General features: G+C 38.2%; 2 protein-coding genes across 3 annotated transcripts; both read right to left on the bottom strand.

Annotated features, from left to right (window-relative positions):
• Nucleotides 1-265: 265 nt before the first annotated feature.
• LOC120475123 (uncharacterized) lies at nucleotides 266-5,543 on the bottom strand. Of its 2 annotated transcripts, none has more exons than XM_089133594.1 (2): nucleotides 1,886-5,543; nucleotides 266-1,296 (listed from the first exon to the last, which is right to left on the bottom strand). In XM_089133594.1, the coding sequence occupies exon 1, from the start codon at nucleotides 4,874-4,876 to the stop codon at nucleotides 3,521-3,523; it is 1,356 nt and encodes a 451-aa protein (XP_088989720.1). In that variant the 5' UTR covers nucleotides 4,877-5,543; the 3' UTR covers nucleotides 266-1,296; nucleotides 1,886-3,520. The 2 variants fall into 2 exon arrangements, with proteins under 2 accessions (XP_088989720.1, XP_088989719.1); XM_089133593.1 differs by having other exon boundaries at nucleotides 266-1,068; nucleotides 1,183-5,543.
• Nucleotides 5,260-16,517, bottom strand: LOC120475099 (uncharacterized). The gene is made up of 5 exons (XM_089133545.1): nucleotides 16,446-16,517; nucleotides 15,790-15,919; nucleotides 6,911-7,585; nucleotides 5,550-6,224; nucleotides 5,260-5,297 (listed from the first exon to the last, which is right to left on the bottom strand). Exons 2-5 carry the CDS (start codon nucleotides 15,872-15,874, stop codon nucleotides 5,260-5,262), a joined length of 1,473 nt encoding a protein of 490 aa, XP_088989671.1. The 5' UTR covers nucleotides 15,875-15,919; nucleotides 16,446-16,517.
• Between the last annotated feature and the right edge of the window lie 237 nt (nucleotides 16,518-16,754).

Here is a 16,754-nt window from a genome sequence, read left to right on the forward strand (position 1 = left end):
TCCCTGTCAGTCAGATGGGAAGTTTCATTTAGGACTGTGCTGCAACATCTGTTCCTGATCCATTTGGAACTGTTGGTTAAGTTCTCATAAAAAACAACACAATTTCTATTACGAAGACATTTACTTTTATAAAAAAGGTTTATTTTTCCACAATATATACACAGTACAATGTACAGTAAATCTTAACTTTTTTTCCAATAATAGGTTGTGATAATAAAAAAAAAAAATGTTACTATGTGTCAGGAAGCATATACCGAGTCCAGTAGCGAGTTGAAATAAAGTTTAATTGTAAACAGTCAGGAGAACAAACAGAATAGCTGGCAAATAAACAGGCACCCAGTAGGTCCTAGGGAAGACGAGAACTGCAAAGTAGAATCCAAGCGGGGTGGAGGAGAAATAACACGCTGTGAATATCCTCAACACAGGCAGACCACAGCTCAGGCAGAACAAAAACCAGGAACAGGAACAAAACTGCACAGAACCGAAATCAGCACAAGAACCAGCAACCCAAACGATCTGACACTGAACATGAGCAACACATCACTACATATAGGACTAAATAAATGAGACACACCTGCGTCTGATCTGAGCGCTCGTCGGCGTAGCTGACGCTGATAGGCAATCAGATCAGCAAGCAAGAATAAGCAAGTAACTCGCAAACCGTGACATTACCCCGCCCCCTAGGAGCGTCACCTGCCACTCTCAGAGAGTCCTACCTGGCAACTGTTATCATTGATCAGTGAACGATCCAATATGTCCCGGGAAGGAAACCAACTCCTTTCCTCTGGACCGTAACCCTCCCAGCCCACCAAGTACTGGAATCCACGTCCTTTCCGCCTTGAGTGCAGGATACGATTATCCGAATAGGCTGGTTCCCCATCTACGATTCGCAGCGGTGGGGGAACCGGGACAGGTGGACTAATAGCTGGACGAAAAACTAGCATGATTTTAGACACATGGAAGGCGGGGTGAATCCTCCGGTACGCCAGAGGACATTTGAGGCGGAACGTCACCAGACTAAGGACCTTGGTGATGGTAAACGGGCCGATGAATTTCGGAGCCAATTTTCTACAAACAGAGCAGAGAAATATCAGTAAATGAAAGCCACACTTTTTGACCAGCGACATAGACGGGAGGTCTCGACCAGTGGTGATCGGCCTGGACCTTAGTGCACAAACCCACCTGGAGAAGGGTCCCCCTGGATGAATTCGTGGGCAGAGGGGACCACAATCTCGGATTCCAGATTAGGAAATATTGATGGCTGGGACACTAAACTATACTCAAATGGAGATAGGCCTGTGGAAGACACTGGTTATGAGTTATGCGCGTACTCAAACCATGAGATATGCTGACTGTAAGAGGATGGATTCTGTGACGCTAACATCACAACACTAGTTTCAAATCTTGGTTGGCCCTCTCCGTCTGACCGTTGCTCTGGTGATGAAACCCAGAAGAAACTGACATTCGCCCCCAGCAATCAACAAAACGCTCTCCAAAATTTGGAAATAAACTGGGGACCCCTGTCAGAGACCATGTCTTTCGGGAGGCCATGGATACGAAACACGTGGTCTATGACTGCAACCGCTGTCTCTATGGCTGATGGTAATTTGGGCAGATGGAAGAACCTCTCCACCACGATTAAAACCACTGTGTTACCCTATGAGGCAGGGAGACCTGTCACGAAATCTAGCGCAATATGTGACCAGGGTCTGGAAGGAACTGACAATGGTTGAAGGAACCTAGCAGGAAGATGAGTGGAAGACTTACAACTGGCACAGACAGAGCAGGCCAATACAAAACGACAAGTGTCGCGAACCATAGTTTGTGACCAGAATCATTGCTTAATGAGAAAAATGGTACCATTGACTCCTGAATGACAAGTCACCTTGGAACAATGACCCCACCGGATGACGTTGGACTGCAATTTCTCTGGCACGAATAAATGACCTGGTGGACATCCGGGCGGAGGCACTACCCCATCTAAGGCCATGCGGACCTTCGAATCGATCTCCCAGGTCAACATTGAAACCACACAATTACGTGGAAAGATGGACTCGGGAGAAACCGGGCGCTCAGATTCGTCAAAAATGCGGGACAATGGGTCAGGTTTGATGTTCTTGGAACCTGGACGATAGGGGAAAAAAAACAAAAACACGAACTGACTGAAAAAAGTGCCTAGAGTTAAGTCGTATGGCGGATCTGATGTATTCAAGGTTCTTGTGGTCAGTCCAGACAATAAAAGGTCCCCCTCAACCCTCCAATCAATGACGCCACTTCTCAAAGCTAACTTGACTGCCAACAATTCTCTAGTACCAATCGTACTTACATTCAGTGGAAGATAAATGATGAGAATAATAAGCGCACGGATGCACAGTGAAGGTAAGTGGGACTGAAACAATACTGATAATATTTTTTTGGGGGGGATCTCAGACTAACCATTTGATAGAGGCATACTGTGAGAAGTAGTTATAATGAAGAAAAAAAAAAGTTAAAATTAAGGTTATGAAAACAAGGTTGTTGAAGAATAACTAAAAGAGCACATATTCCTTAAAGAGGGAGAAACTTTAAGTGTCAGGGTGAGATACTTGGAAGAAGGAAGTGAAAAAAGAAAAAGGTTGAACCTAAAGGGTCTATAATGGGTGTAGTGAAAAGAATGGACTAACCACCCATCTCCGTTTATTATGAAAGGAATTGGAAATTATAGTTTTATAAAAAAAAACGAATGCATATGTCCTGGTATGGCAGCATCATGCTATGGGAATGATTTCAGTGGAAGGAACTGGAAGACTAGTCAGGATCAAGGGAAAGATGAATGCAGCAATGTACAGAGACATCCTTGATAAAACACAGCTCGAGTGCTGTGGACCTCAGACTGGGCCGACGATTCATCTTCAACGACCCAAAGCACACAGCCACAACAACAAAGGACAACTCTGTGAATGCCCTTGACTGGCCCAGCCAGAGCCCAGAGTTGAACATCTCTGGAGAGATCTGAAAATGGCCGTGCAACAACGTTCCTCATTCAACCTGATGGAGCTTGAGAGGTTCTGCAAAGAAGAATAGAAGAAACTGCCCAAAAATAGGTGTGCCAAGCTTGCAGCATCATACTCAAAAAGACTTGAGGCTGTTATTGGTGCCAAATGTGCTTCAAGCAAGGCTCCAGTGGGCACGACAGCACAAAATATGCAAAACACATTATAAACGTATGCAATTTATAATTGTAAAGCATTGCAAAAAACCAATGTTTATTTAGTCACATCTCAAAATCTTAAAAGGTTGTCCTTTTTTTGTCTTTCACATTGTCATTCTTCAATACTACACAGATGCACTCTACATGGCAAGAAAAAAAGATACAGCAGCAAATAACTTAAGGATAGATCAATAACACAATAAAAGAATAAATCACTTGCGATGAAAATTAAGTCTCATAGGTATGTCACCTATTCAGACAATGATCTGACATGAGCCACATTTAAAAGGCAAGCCTGAAAAATATACATCTATACAATTTTGGCCACATTCAACTCCGGTACGAACGGATCTTTGATTTCACACAGATTTTCTGGTGCCATTGTAAACTGCTGGGCCATTTAAAACTCTTTCTACAAAGAGAACAAGAATATGGCCTTACATTTGGATGAATTTTCATGCGCATCTGTAAGTGTGATAACATAACTTTTTTATCACTCTGATCATAATTAAATCGCTTTCCTCCCGAGGATTTGAAATTGCTCTCTTTAATTAAATTCATACCACTCTGAGAACCTTGTGATATCTTTCCAGAATGAGTTTGCGAATGATATTTCAGGTCCCTATGATAAGTGAATCTCTTTTCACACTGAAGACACTTGTAAGGCTTCGCTCCAGTGTGAAGCCTAATATGAACCTCAAGGTTTCCTTTTAGTGCGAAACTCTTTCCACACTGTTGGCAAGTGAAGGGCTTCTCTCCAGTGTGAACTCTCATGTGAACCTCAATGTTTGCTTTGTTTTTGCAAGACTTTCCACAATGAAGGCACATGTGAGGCTTCGCTCCAATGTGAATTTTTACATGATTCCTAAGATGTTTCCTGTCTGTGAAACTTTTTCCACAATGACGGCATATAAAGCAGTTCTCTCTTGAGTGAATCTTCATGTGGTGATTAAGGGTTACAGAAAATCTGAAACTCTTTCCACACTGACCACATGTGAACGGCTTCTCTCCAGTGTGAATTCTCATGTGGGCATTAAGGGTTGATTTATGTTTAAAACTCTTTTCACATTGAGGGCAGGTAAAAGGCTTCTCTCCAGTGTGAATTTTCATATGGCTTTTAAGGCTTGCTATTCGAATAAAACCATTTCCACACTGTTGGCAGGTGAAAGGCTTCTCTCCAGAGTGAATCCTCACGTGAACTTTAAGGCTTCCTTTTTGAGTGAAAGTTTTTCCACACTGTTGGCAGTTGAATGGACTTTCTCCAGTGTGAACTCTCAAGTGGACTGTTAGGTTTCCTTTTCGATTGAACCTTTGTCCACATTGTTGGCAGATGAAAGGGTTCTCTCCCGTGTGAACTCTCATGTGGGCATTAAGACTTGGTTTTTGAGTGAAACTCTTTCCACACTGTTGGCAAGTAAATGGCTTTTCTCCAGTGTGAATTCTCATGTGGACTTTAAGGTTTCTGTTTTGATTGAAAGTCTTTCCACACTGTTGGCATGTGAAATGACCTTTACTCTTTTGAGCTTTTTTTCGTGATAAAGTCTTTTCAGTCTGTGAGCAACTGAAAGGTTCTTCTTCAGATGTGAAATCATGATGTTTCTTAATCTGGTTCTTTTCTTCTGTTTCATTCAGTTCTTGACTTTCCTCTTTCAGTGCCTTCAAGTCTAGGGAGAAAAAAAAACACATAACACCAGTTTAATGGCACAAAGCAACAGACATCAAAACGTTGAGATATGCAAAGCATCAAAACTAATGTGCTAGATCCTACATGAATTTAGCTAGAATCAAAAACTGTTCCAAAAACTGTAACTTTCAGGGTTTATAAGGACAGGTTCACACGTGCCTCAGGTTCAGAAGTATGCGTACCCTTTTGATGGGGCTCCAGTGGGCACGACAGCACAAAATATGCAAAATACAATATTAAAAACGTATGCAATTTATAATTGTAATCTTGTGATTTTAAAAGGTTGTCCTTTTTTCCTGCAGGACATTTTATATATAGATATAAATTCTGAATTCACAATAGCTCAATAAGTGGTGACATGCACTAAGACAAGCTTTAGTATGGTTTATGTCTTAATAAAATATCCGCCTACTACCACTTTATCTGCATGAAGACGCCTCATTAAACAAGTATGAGTGCCACAGGGCTCAGTACAAGGTCCTTTGCGTTTTAGGTTTTATTACTTATTTTTCTCTGCCCGTGATATAATTCCTCACAACCTAAAGAAACTGCAAAACTCTCCAAATTATCAGAGTGCATTTAGGAACGTAGGAACAAGCAATATATGCAAGCAGATGCATATATAAATGTGGTAATTAAGGGTTACAGTAAATCTGAAACTCTTTCCACACTGACCACATATAAACGGCTTCTTTCCAGTGTGAATTCTCATGTGGGCATTAAGGGTTGATTTATGTTTAAAACTCTTTTCACATTGAGGGCAGGTAAAAGGCTTCTCTCCAGTGTGAATTTTCATATGGCTTTTAAGGCGTGCTGTTCGAATAAAACCATTTCCACACTGTTGGCTGGTGAAAGGCTTCTCTCCAGAGTGAATCCTCATGTGAACTTTAAGGCTTCCTTTTTGAGTGAACGTTTTTCCACACTGTTGGCAGCTGAATGGACTTTCTCCAGTGTGAACTCTCAAGTGGACCATTAGGTTTCCTTTTCGATTGAACCTTTTTCCACATTGTTGGCAGATGAAAGGCTTCTCTCCAGTGTGAACTCTCATGTGGGCTTTAAGGCTTGGTTTTTGAGTGAAACTCTTTCCACACTGTTGGCAAGTAAATGGCTTTTCTCCAGTGTGAATTCTCATGTGGACTTTAAGGTTTTTGTTTTGATTGAAAGTCTTTCCACACTGTTGGCATGTGAAATGACCTTTAGTCTTTTGAGCTTTTTTTCGTAAAAAAGTCTTTTCAGTCTGTGAGCAACTGAAAGGTTCTTCTTCAGATGTGAAATTATGATTTTTCTTAATGTGGTATTTTGGTTCCGTTTCATTCAGTTCTTGACTTTCCTCTTTCAGTGCCTTCAAGTCTAAGGAGAAAATAAAAAACCAGTTTAATGGCACAAAGCAACAGACATCAAAACGTTGAGATATGTAAAGCATCAAAACTAATGTGCTAGATCCTACATGAATTTAGCTAGAATCAAAAACTGTTCGAAAAACTGTAACTTTCAGGGTATACAAGGACAGGTTCACACGTGCCTCAGCTTCAGAAGTATGCGTACCCTTTTGATGAGGCTCCAGTGGGCACGACAGCACAAAATATGCAAAATCCAATATTATAAACGTATGCAATTTATAATTGTAATCTTGTGATCTTAAAAGGTTGTCCTTTTTTCCTGCTCGACATTTTATATATAAATATAAATTCTGAATTCACAATAGCTCAATAAGTGGTGATATGCACTAAGATAAGCATTAGTATGGTTTGTCTTAATAAAATATCAGCCTACTACTACTTTATCTGCATGAAGACGCCTCATTAAACAAGTATGAGTGCCACAGGGCTCAGTACAAGGTCCTTTGCTTTTTAGGTTTTATTACTTATTTTTCTCTGCCCGTGATATAATTCCTCACAACCTAAAGAAACTGCAAAACTCTCCAAATTATCAGAGTGTATTTAGGAACGTAGGAACAAGCAATATATGCAAGCAGATGCATATATAAATGTGGTGATTAAGGGTTACAGTAAATCTGAAACTCTTTCCACACTGACCACATATGAACGGCTTCTTTCCAGTGTGAATTCTCATGTGGGCATTAAGGGTTGATTTATGTTTAAAACTCTTTTCACATTGAGGGCAGGTAAAAGGCTTCTCTCCAGTGTGAATTTTCCTATGGCTTTTAAGGCGTGCTGTTCGAATAAAACCATTTCCACATTGTTGGCTGGTGAAAGGCTTCTCTCCAGAGTGAATCTTCATGTGGACTTTAAGGCTTCCTTTTTGAGTGAAAGTTTTTCCACACTGTTGGCAGCTGAATGGACTTTCTCCAGTGTGAACTCTCAAGTGGACCATTAGGTTTCCTTTTCGATTGAACCTTTTTCCACATTGTTGGCAGATGAAAGGCTTCTCTCCAGTGTGAACTCTCATGTGGGTTTTAAGACTTGGTTTTTGAGTGAAACTCTTTCCACACTGTTGGCAAGTAAATGGCTTTTCTCCAGTGTGAATTCTCATGTGGACTTTAAGGTTTTTGTTTTGATTGAAAGTCTTTCCACACTGTTGGCATGTGAAATGACCTTTAGTCTTTTGAGCTTTTTTTCTTGATAAAGTCTTTTCAGTCTGTGAGCAACTGAAAGGTTCTTCTTCAGATGTGAAATCATGATGTTTCTTAATCTGGTATTTTCCTTCCATTTCATTCAGTTCTTGACTTTCCTCTTTCAGTGCCTTCAAGTCTAAGGAGAAAAAAACCCACATAACACCAGTTTAATGGCACAAAGCAACAGACATCAAAACCTTGAGATATGCAAAGCATCAAAACGAATGTGCTAGATCCTACATGAATTTAGCTAGAATCAAAAACTGTTCCAAAAACTGTAACTTTCAGGGTATAAAAGGACAGGTTCACACGTGTCTCAGCTTCAGAAGTATGCGTACCCTTTTGATGGGGCTCCAGTGGGCACGACAGCACAAAATATGCAAAATACAATATTATAAACGTATGCAATTTATAATTGTAAAGCATTATTACAACAAACCAATGTTTTGGACATTTTATATATAAATATAAATTCTGAATTCACAGTAGCTCAATAGGTGGTGATATGCACTAAGACAAGCATTAGTATGGTTTATGTCTTAATACAATATCAGACTACTACCACTTTATCTGCATGAAGACGCCTCGTTAAACACAAGTATGGAGCGCAACAGGGCTCAGTACAAGGTCCTTTGCTTTTTAGGTTTTATTACTTATTTTTCTCTGCCCGTGATATAATTCCTCACAACCTAAAGAAACTGCAAAACTCTCCAAATTATCAGTGTATTAACTCTTAGGAACATGCAATATATGCAAGCAGATGCATATTTAAAATAACGCAATCATCAACATTAAACAGCATAGAAATTAGGGATGGGCCCAGGTACTAAAGTACTTGAACATGACAGCGATGATCGATCATGTAAACGATGATTGTCCTGACTATAAAAAATACAATTGTCTGTTTTTCTGATTTTTCTGTTTTTTGTGGCATTTTGAGATCATGAAATACAGTTAGTGCAAGATGTACAGAGCCAATACATAACATAAGAACATCAGCACGGTCAAGTTTATGAGCCCAGATGTAAGTTTTGAGATTACTTTTGTGTCGTCTATATCTGATTAATCTCATATGGACGTGTTTAGTTGATTATACACCAGCTATGAAAGCACTTTAGCAACCAGAGTTTATTCACTCTTCAGTTTCAGCTTAACTGCAATACCCAACATTATTGACTATAGGTTATTTGAGTCGTATTATTTTTTTTCAAAAACATTGATGCTTTTAACAGTAGACCTAAGTTTTATTTAAAAACATTTCTCGGTATGGCTTCGAAAACGCAGAGTGATGATTGTAATCACAAAAAAGTAAATTATTTGCAAGATGTGCAGCGCCAACCTTTCATATACATAGCATTATAATGAAAACAAGATTGTAATAGAATGTTGTAAATTTTTGCTTTAGTTGCCACAGGCCTCGTTGTTAAGGAAAGAGCGAAGTTCACATGCGCATTCGCGTCCTTTTGTGCATATGTAAGTTGTAATAAGTAAATCTGATTAATCTAATATAGGATGCGTTTGGTTGAGTTTATTAACACTCTAGTAAATCGCTGCAGAGTTTATTCACGATTTCAGATCAAATGCAATGCCCCATTTTATTGACTGGGTTGGTTATTATTGACATGGTCAGTATCTTTTCTTTCTTTTTTTAAAAAAAAAACATTGATACATCATAATCTAGCAATGTTATTTTTTCTAGTCATGTTCATGTTTTTATGTCTTGTTTTTATTTGTCCATTGTTTGTTGCTATTGTCTGCCTGTGTTTCTTTTATTATACGTTTCTTCTTCCTCTTCTTGTGACAGGGCTGATTGCATTGTCAGACAGTTCAGTTCGTGTATACAGACAGGAGCCATCTTAAAAAATAGTCTTGATAAGTCGATCCCTGAGCGCCGTTCATACAGTTCAGAAGTTCGCTGAACTTCATACAGTTCAGATCACTCAGCACGACGTTCGTGGTTTGACTTATCGAGACTATTTTTTAAGATGGCTCCTGTCTGTATACGCGAAGTGAACTGTCTTCATAAAGTATCTTCTTATTAAACGGTCTGTACACTTACAAATTCTCAATGCTTCGTTTTGCATGTATGGAGCCTCATTATGTTACTGTGTTAGTGTGGGGCCTTGTTAGTGGTATAAACTAGCGATTTCTTTATACTTAGCCAATGCCCCCATTACTAGCATTATACGCTAAACCGTTTTTAGAGATTTAACTCTTTACATTCGATTATCATGAAAACAAATCTCAGAGAACAATTGACTAGGTACCGATGTTTTATTAGACCAAAGGTTCATTGTTCGCCGGAGTTCTCCTTTAACAAATACTGCGACAGCATGGGAATCATGCTTGGCATCATTTGACACAGATATCACTGAATCTCGCACTGGCTCTGGATTACCACAAGCACAAGAGTATAAACACACTACTGGGTGAACTGTAACCTGGACCTAAGCCCAGTGTGCACTCTGTACCTCCTTCTGTAAAAGGCATGTATAATTCGCAGCGAAGTCCATAACACAGACAAATGAATCTTTGGGGGGATTTTTCACTATTTCCCAGAACTTCTGCTGCTGCCATCTAGCTTGAAAAAGATGGTTGGGTAAGATCTTGAGCTCACTTTTCATCTTCTGGGTCAATTCTTTAAGCTTGCCAGACCTGAGTGGTAGGGCCTTCCTAAGATTTCCACGCACTGTAGTATTTCCCCAGACCTGCCAGGAGACTCCGTTCTCTGCTGCTACATTTAGTGGTTGCAGATATAATTCTACAGCATCAACACCACATTCTTGGCATTTTCGGTCAATACACGCTAACTTGTGAAGCTTTCTGGCATAATCTGAAGGTGGACAGACGATGATGCCACTTGCATGGTATCGATTTCTGATTTTGCAGTCCAGATTTTTTGCTTGCACAACCTGGTTTATCACCTTTAACTTCAAGTCAGTGTTCTCACAATATTCACAGAGGCATTGGGCTTTTACATAGGGCAAAATGTGGCTTGGTCGGAGTGTGCAAAACTTACTGAAACACAACTTCATGTTGGGATTCTCATTTTGCCAGGCAGAGTATGTGGATTTCTTGCTTTTCTGCAGGATTTGCTTCTGTAAGCCAGTTCGTTTGCTGACTGTTTTCTTGTGTGGTTTCAGTGTGGTTGACGCATCAGGTCTTCTAAAAGATTCTTGCACAGAAAGCCAAATTACATCAAATACTGCATCACAACGTTTTTTTCGTTGTTCTGGATCATGCCCTGCTTTTCTCAGACGGTCATATTTCCTAATGATCTTCTGTGATATTCCTAACTTTCTGCTAGAGGCATCCCTGACTTGCTTACTGGCAGATCCAAGGATGGCTGCAAGATTGGCATTAAATATTCTTCTATTGGCTGTGGACATCTGTCAGTTTGCGTCACGTATCCTAAAACAGAACCCACATCCTTGTCCTTACCGCCAAGCATCATGTCATTGAGAGCAATTTTTTCCGTGGGCTTGCAGATTCAACTAAGCCAGCTACTATTGTGCCATACTTCTGTGGACTTTTTGGCATTAGCCTTTTTATCCACCAGGTTGCCTTCCTTCTAGAAAAGTCAGTTTTATACCCAGAACTGGTAGACAAAACAGGTGTTGCATTTAGCTGTCACTGTATTTGAACTGGGGTATTAGATTCCTGATTAGCAGGTGTTGCAGCCCCCATGTGATTAGGTGGATTGTTATTGATGCTTGAGTCTTTCTTCGCTTCTGCTAACACCCTTTTCCTGTTGCGATCCTTTTCTCTCTCTCGTCTTTTCTTTTGTGCAGACATCCTAGCTCTCTGTTCACGCTTCTTGTTCTTAAAGTATTCCCTTCTTGCGGCTATTTTTTCAAGTTCACTCCTAGTTTGAAGCTTTCTTGACATGACACCTTGTGTTTCCTCACCCCCTTGAAGATTCTCTTTCTGGCGTTCTCTATACCTTCTCATCCTTTCACGGGCTTGTGCTTTCTGAATTTCCCTTTTTTCATCTGATAGATTCTTCCTGTACTCCTTCAATCTCTGTTGCTCTTCCAATCTATGCAGTACGTACAATTCAGGGTTCTGCTTTAACTTAGCCCGGTACCTCCGCATTCCAGCAGCAGCTTTACTTCTTGAAAGCTCTTTGGTTCTTGAAACCACATCTGGACCATTCTCATTCCTTAGCAGGTTTCTCTCTCCTCCAGGACGCTCCATGGAGCGAAGCCTCAACTTGAGGAGACCTGCCATCATTTCTGAAATAAAGAAAGGCCATATACATGTAAGAATAGATGTATTTTTGCAAAGGATATGTATGAGAGTTATGAGAATAATTATTTTTTAACACTTGAAATTCATAATTATATGTTCTGAACACCACAGTGAACTTAATTTACAGAATAGTTGTTTAATTTCTGGAATACACTTCTTAAATTAAGAATCTGAACTGAATTCATGAATGATGACCGTTGTACAAGATAAGGATATTATCTTCTCCATGATAGGCTGCAATTTACATGATTTACAGAATATGATGCTGGATGAATGGTGGCCTACAAAGTATTTGGAAAAGTATTTTGAATTCATATTAGGCCTGCCAGTGTGCTCCCAGCTAAATTCAGACATTTATTACGCATGGTGTGCAAAATATGATTAGGAGAAATAATACACAAAACTATCAGCTCATTCTAAAGACAAATCCTCTTTTGGTATGGCACAATGTCTAAAATGTTTTTGTTGTTCTAACATTTAAACTTAAACCACATTATTAGATTACCCTTTGACTATCAATATGCATAAAATGACAGCTTAATAATTTTTTGTGTGTGCATTAATTTAAAGACAGTATGTATGTACCATTTTTTTCACTGGTGTTACCCTACTTCTTTGGCAATATTAATTTTTTCAGCACATGTCAGAATTACCGAAATAATAAAACATAATCTCCCTATTTGTTGGATTATTATTATTTATTGTAATCAGGTTTGTTAAAGGTGTGCTTGCATGAGGTTAGTTCGTTTGCACATTAAACATATTTGAAAACCAGTTAAAATCAAGTAATGATGCAATCCTTTAAATCTTAACTTCTGAGTGTAGCAGAATTAAATGGATGTAAAAATATTATTATGTGACATTTTATTGACAAATTTTTGCCACAAAGCTAATGTTTAAACCAGGGGAGATTCAAGGATTCATTTTAGGGGGCTCAGCCCCAATTGAGGTTATGATTTAAAAAAAATAAATAAAGTAACACTTTAGTTTAGGGTCTAATGCTCACTATTTACTAGTTTAATCAACATGCAGACGGCAGGGTTTTATAATGACTGAGGAGGACTAAGAACAGCTTTAAAAATCATGTCAGTAGGCAGCTGGTTATTTTTCTCTCTTCATCAGCATCATACTCATTTTCTTTCATTTTTTTCTTGAAAGCTAAAAATTGTATTAGGCCTATATTAATTCTCAATATGTACACAATAATTGAAGAGTTCAGATGCAAAAGCCTCTAAGTGCCATTTGAAATTTTCTTCTAGAATGATTTTATCAAGCTTGTATATTTAAGTTCAGTGATTTCACTTAAATGGCAATGATAATTACCTATTAATTGTTATTTAAGTGAAATTACTGAACCTAAATATACAAGTTTGATAAAAATCATCATTAAAGAAGAAAATTTCAAATGGCATTTAGAGGCTTTTGCATCTGAACTCTTCAATTATTAATCGTGTACCTAGCATGATGAAAACGGCGTTGTTGATGTGTTTTGTCCCCTCACAATGATAGTAAACCATAGACTAACATTCGCATTGTATACGGCCTAATTTCAGTTTAAAATGGTGAAATAAGACAAAAGTTTATTAGTTTGCCTGTTTATTTTTGTCATTTGTTTAACGTTTAAAAAACTGTCAAATGGGAAATGTTAAGTTAGGTTACTTACCTTGTAGTCGCTCTTCTAAAATTCGCACTCAGCCGCTTCTGTGAAGATAGAGCCTGCCTACTTTGATTTGATTGGTCATCTCAAATATTCTGACATTGACGAGCAGTGACAGACCAATGAGGCTCAGATGAACACGCACGCCTACACACAGTCCGTGTTCACTTTGTCTAGGTGCGCTCTGCTCAGCGCAGCTGCAAATTGAAGATGAACAAAGCGCTGAATCTGTTTGTAACAAAACTGAAGCGAACACGAATTTGTGTAGCCTAAACTTAATCAAAAATGTTTGGGCCTACTGACGATGTTGACTTTCATGAAAAGCTTATTGAATCAAAAAAAACACAGAAAACAATGTTCGAAGTTGGACAGAATGAAAATGCACTTAATGTCCCACCCTGACATCTGCAATTTCTGGGGACAGAAATAAAATAAAGTCTCATTACACGATAATGCCAAGGCTTAGTGGGATAAAAGTACGTTTATTATTTCTAACATCTATCTTTAACAAAATTATGAACTAAAAATAAAAAAATGACAACACCTGGGTATTATTCAATCTATATAGTTCATACACCCCTTGTGGACTGAAACTGTGGAATCGCCCCTATACAATATAATACTGCACTGTATGTTTATATAACAGCATATGAACCTTCATTTGCAGTTTCTTTAACTAATACTATGGCAAGCCGTTTTAACTTTTTTCATTTCCAGGATGTGAATTCTTGATATCAAAAATTTAATTGCTGATATCTGTAATTGTATTTGCACTAGTGAAATGTCACCATAGGCTGCCATTCAAAATACATTTTTCATATCAAGAATTGATTTTTTACTAGTTTTAGGTTTTGAATGGCAGCCTATGGTGACATTTCACTAGTGAAAATACAATTACAGATATCAACAATTACAATTTTTACTAGATCAAATTCAATTGTTGATATCAAGAATGATCATTTTACTAGCGAAAATGTACAGTATATGTTGATATCAAGAATTAGCATTGTTACTAGTAGAAATGTTATTCCTGATATCTAAAATTGTCATTGTTACTAGGAGAAATCTAATTCCTGATATCAATTAGTATCATTTTAACTAGTGAAAATGTAGTTGTTGAAATCAAGAATTCATATCCTGCGAATGATTAAAAGTCAAAACGGCTTGCCTATTGCCATTCCCAGGATATAAATTGTTAGTATCAAGAATTATAGCTTTTACTAGTTGAAATTCAACTGGTAAAATATAAATATTTATAGTTTTACAAGTTAAAATTGAATTGTTCATATCAAGAATGACAATTTTTACTAGTTGAAATGTAATTAATGATATCAAAAATTGCCATTGTTACTAGAATTAATCTAATTCCTGATATCAATAACTATTATTTTAACTAGTGAAAATGTAATTGAGGTCAAGAATTCATATCCTGGAAATTGTTAAAAGTTAAAACGGCTTGCCATACTAATACTGCCTTCTCTCTTCTCCTTTGTGCTCGATCTATCTTCGTGATATATGTGAAATTGCTGTAGCACTCCCTGCAGTAGCCAGTGTTAGCTGGTTTGTAAGTTCCTGGCTTTGTAATTTGGTGGGTCCATTTCCCTCACATATATTCATGCAGCACTTCATGTTTTTGCCATTTCTTCCATAGTAAAAATGTGCAGGAAAAAGAGTATTGTCTGGCTCTTTTTTATCATAGACATAATAAATACATAGACGCCCAATTGCCCGCTGGAGCGTACGTCAACGGTGCCGCCATATTGCGGTGGGGAAATTTCCCATAACTTTCAGACTGGAAATTGAGAAATGTGTTTTTTGCGCTGCTTGGGGCTGGAAAAATCGCCACACAACTGAAAACAGGTCTCGAGGAATTACCTTTCACAAGCAAGACTGAACATTTGTTTCTGGTTGTATTTGGCCATTACATAATTAGAAATGTCAAAATACTACAGTTATTGTGTCACGAAATGTAGTTTTAATAGTTTTTCAGTCGATGTGCAAAGACAGCAAGTGCATTTCAGCGCGCCAGTGACAAACGAGCCACCGACACTTTCCCACGCACGCTATTGGATGAAGGCAACAAATACGTCATGCATGTTGGACCCCACACGTAGCCGCCTGCTCTACTCGCAGGGAAAATAACCTGGAGAAAGTTACTGATATTATAGTAATGTGCAAAGTATGTGAGTGGCAACAGTTTATATTTGCTTTGTTGAAAAGTGTTGTGGTTATATATAAAAACTGGGTTATCCATCCCCACAAAACATGAAATTTCTCCTCGGGCCACCGTCTATGTGAAGCACAATGAGCTCCTGCTCGGCATACGGACCACAACACTCGCTGCTCGTGTGTGAAACAGATGTTAGTGTGAAGAGTATCGCACACGTGTGTTATAAAGATCAAAAGAGTTCAGCTTTGAGAATGAAACTAACCTATTTGTTCCTCAGTTTCTTCAGTTTTCACGCAGAACACTTCTTCAATCTTGATGTCTTCACTCTCCTGTTTAATCAATGCCATCTTTATAATAGTGTCACGTGGATCTCAGATGTTTCTCCAGTTTCCCTTTGTGTTTGGACAATAATATTTAAGAAGAGAACAAAGTTTAGCAGAGAATAAAAAACTTTAGTAGTTTGTAGTCAGAGAACTGGAAAGGGAGTGTGTCAGAATGTGCAATTGATAGTTTATGGCTAAATTGGGAAAAAGTAAATAAACGAAAAATAGTGGTACAATAATTAATTTATAACTAAAGTTATAATTCTTCAAAATAGTGAAACATTAGCTAAATAATCGGTTCAACTGTCTCGGAGTTCGATAAAAAAAAAAAAATCCGTTTCTCCCATTAATATAGAGACCGAAATCGTGTTTCAGATAAACTGATTAATGAGACATGGAGTGAAATGAGACGCAACTTTTCTGTTATTCAGCACGAACGCGCTTTACTGACAAAATATCGCTTATTAATGTTAGACAAAGCATTAAAATTTGTTTTATATCGTTTTATACTACTGTTTTACAGTACTTTAAACAATATAAATATACAGAACCGTTTGAATCTAATTAGACACTTTAAATGTGTGAGAACACAAACCTTTCTTCAGGCGAATCACCGCAGGCGCAGGAGCGCTGCGCAGCTTTATGACGTCTTCTTCTTCTTCTTCTCTCGAAAAATGGCGGATTGCGACCAAAGCTTTATGACGTAATATCGCCAGACCAAAATAAAGGTTCACGCTGCTGTATCTAAAATCCCCAAAGTGCAGAGAAATGTACATACAAATAGTAAAATAGATGTCAGGTGAATTCAAAGTTTACTTCTTAGTTTCAGAGTTTCATGAAAGAATGTTAGATTCTTTCTAAAAGGCAAAACTGCAAGTGATTTTAACTTAAATTATATTTTAAC

This window comes from Pimephales promelas, chromosome 7 (genome assembly GCF_988280905.1).
Source record: "Pimephales promelas chromosome 7, fPimPro1.hap1.1, whole genome shotgun sequence".
NCBI lineage: Eukaryota > Metazoa > Chordata > Actinopteri > Cypriniformes > Leuciscidae > Pimephales > Pimephales promelas.

Bases quoted from the DNA above. Each gene is read 5' to 3' on its own strand.
- LOC120475123 (XM_089133594.1), bottom strand. From the start codon at position 4,876: ATGTGTTTTTTTTTCTCCCTAGACTTGAAGGCACTGAAAGAGGAAAGT.
- LOC120475099 (XM_089133545.1), bottom strand. From the start codon at position 15,874: ATGGCATTGATTAAACAGGAGAGTGAAGACATCAAGATTGAAGAAGTG. The intron at 7,586-15,789 runs GTTAGTTTCATT...TTTTCTCCTTAG, and splicing joins AGAAACTGAGGAACAAATAG to ACTTGAAGGCACTGAAAGAG. The intron at 6,225-6,910 runs GTCAGTGTGGAA...TTTTCTCCTTAG, and splicing joins AAAGAAGCCGTTCATATGTG to ACTTGAAGGCACTGAAAGAG.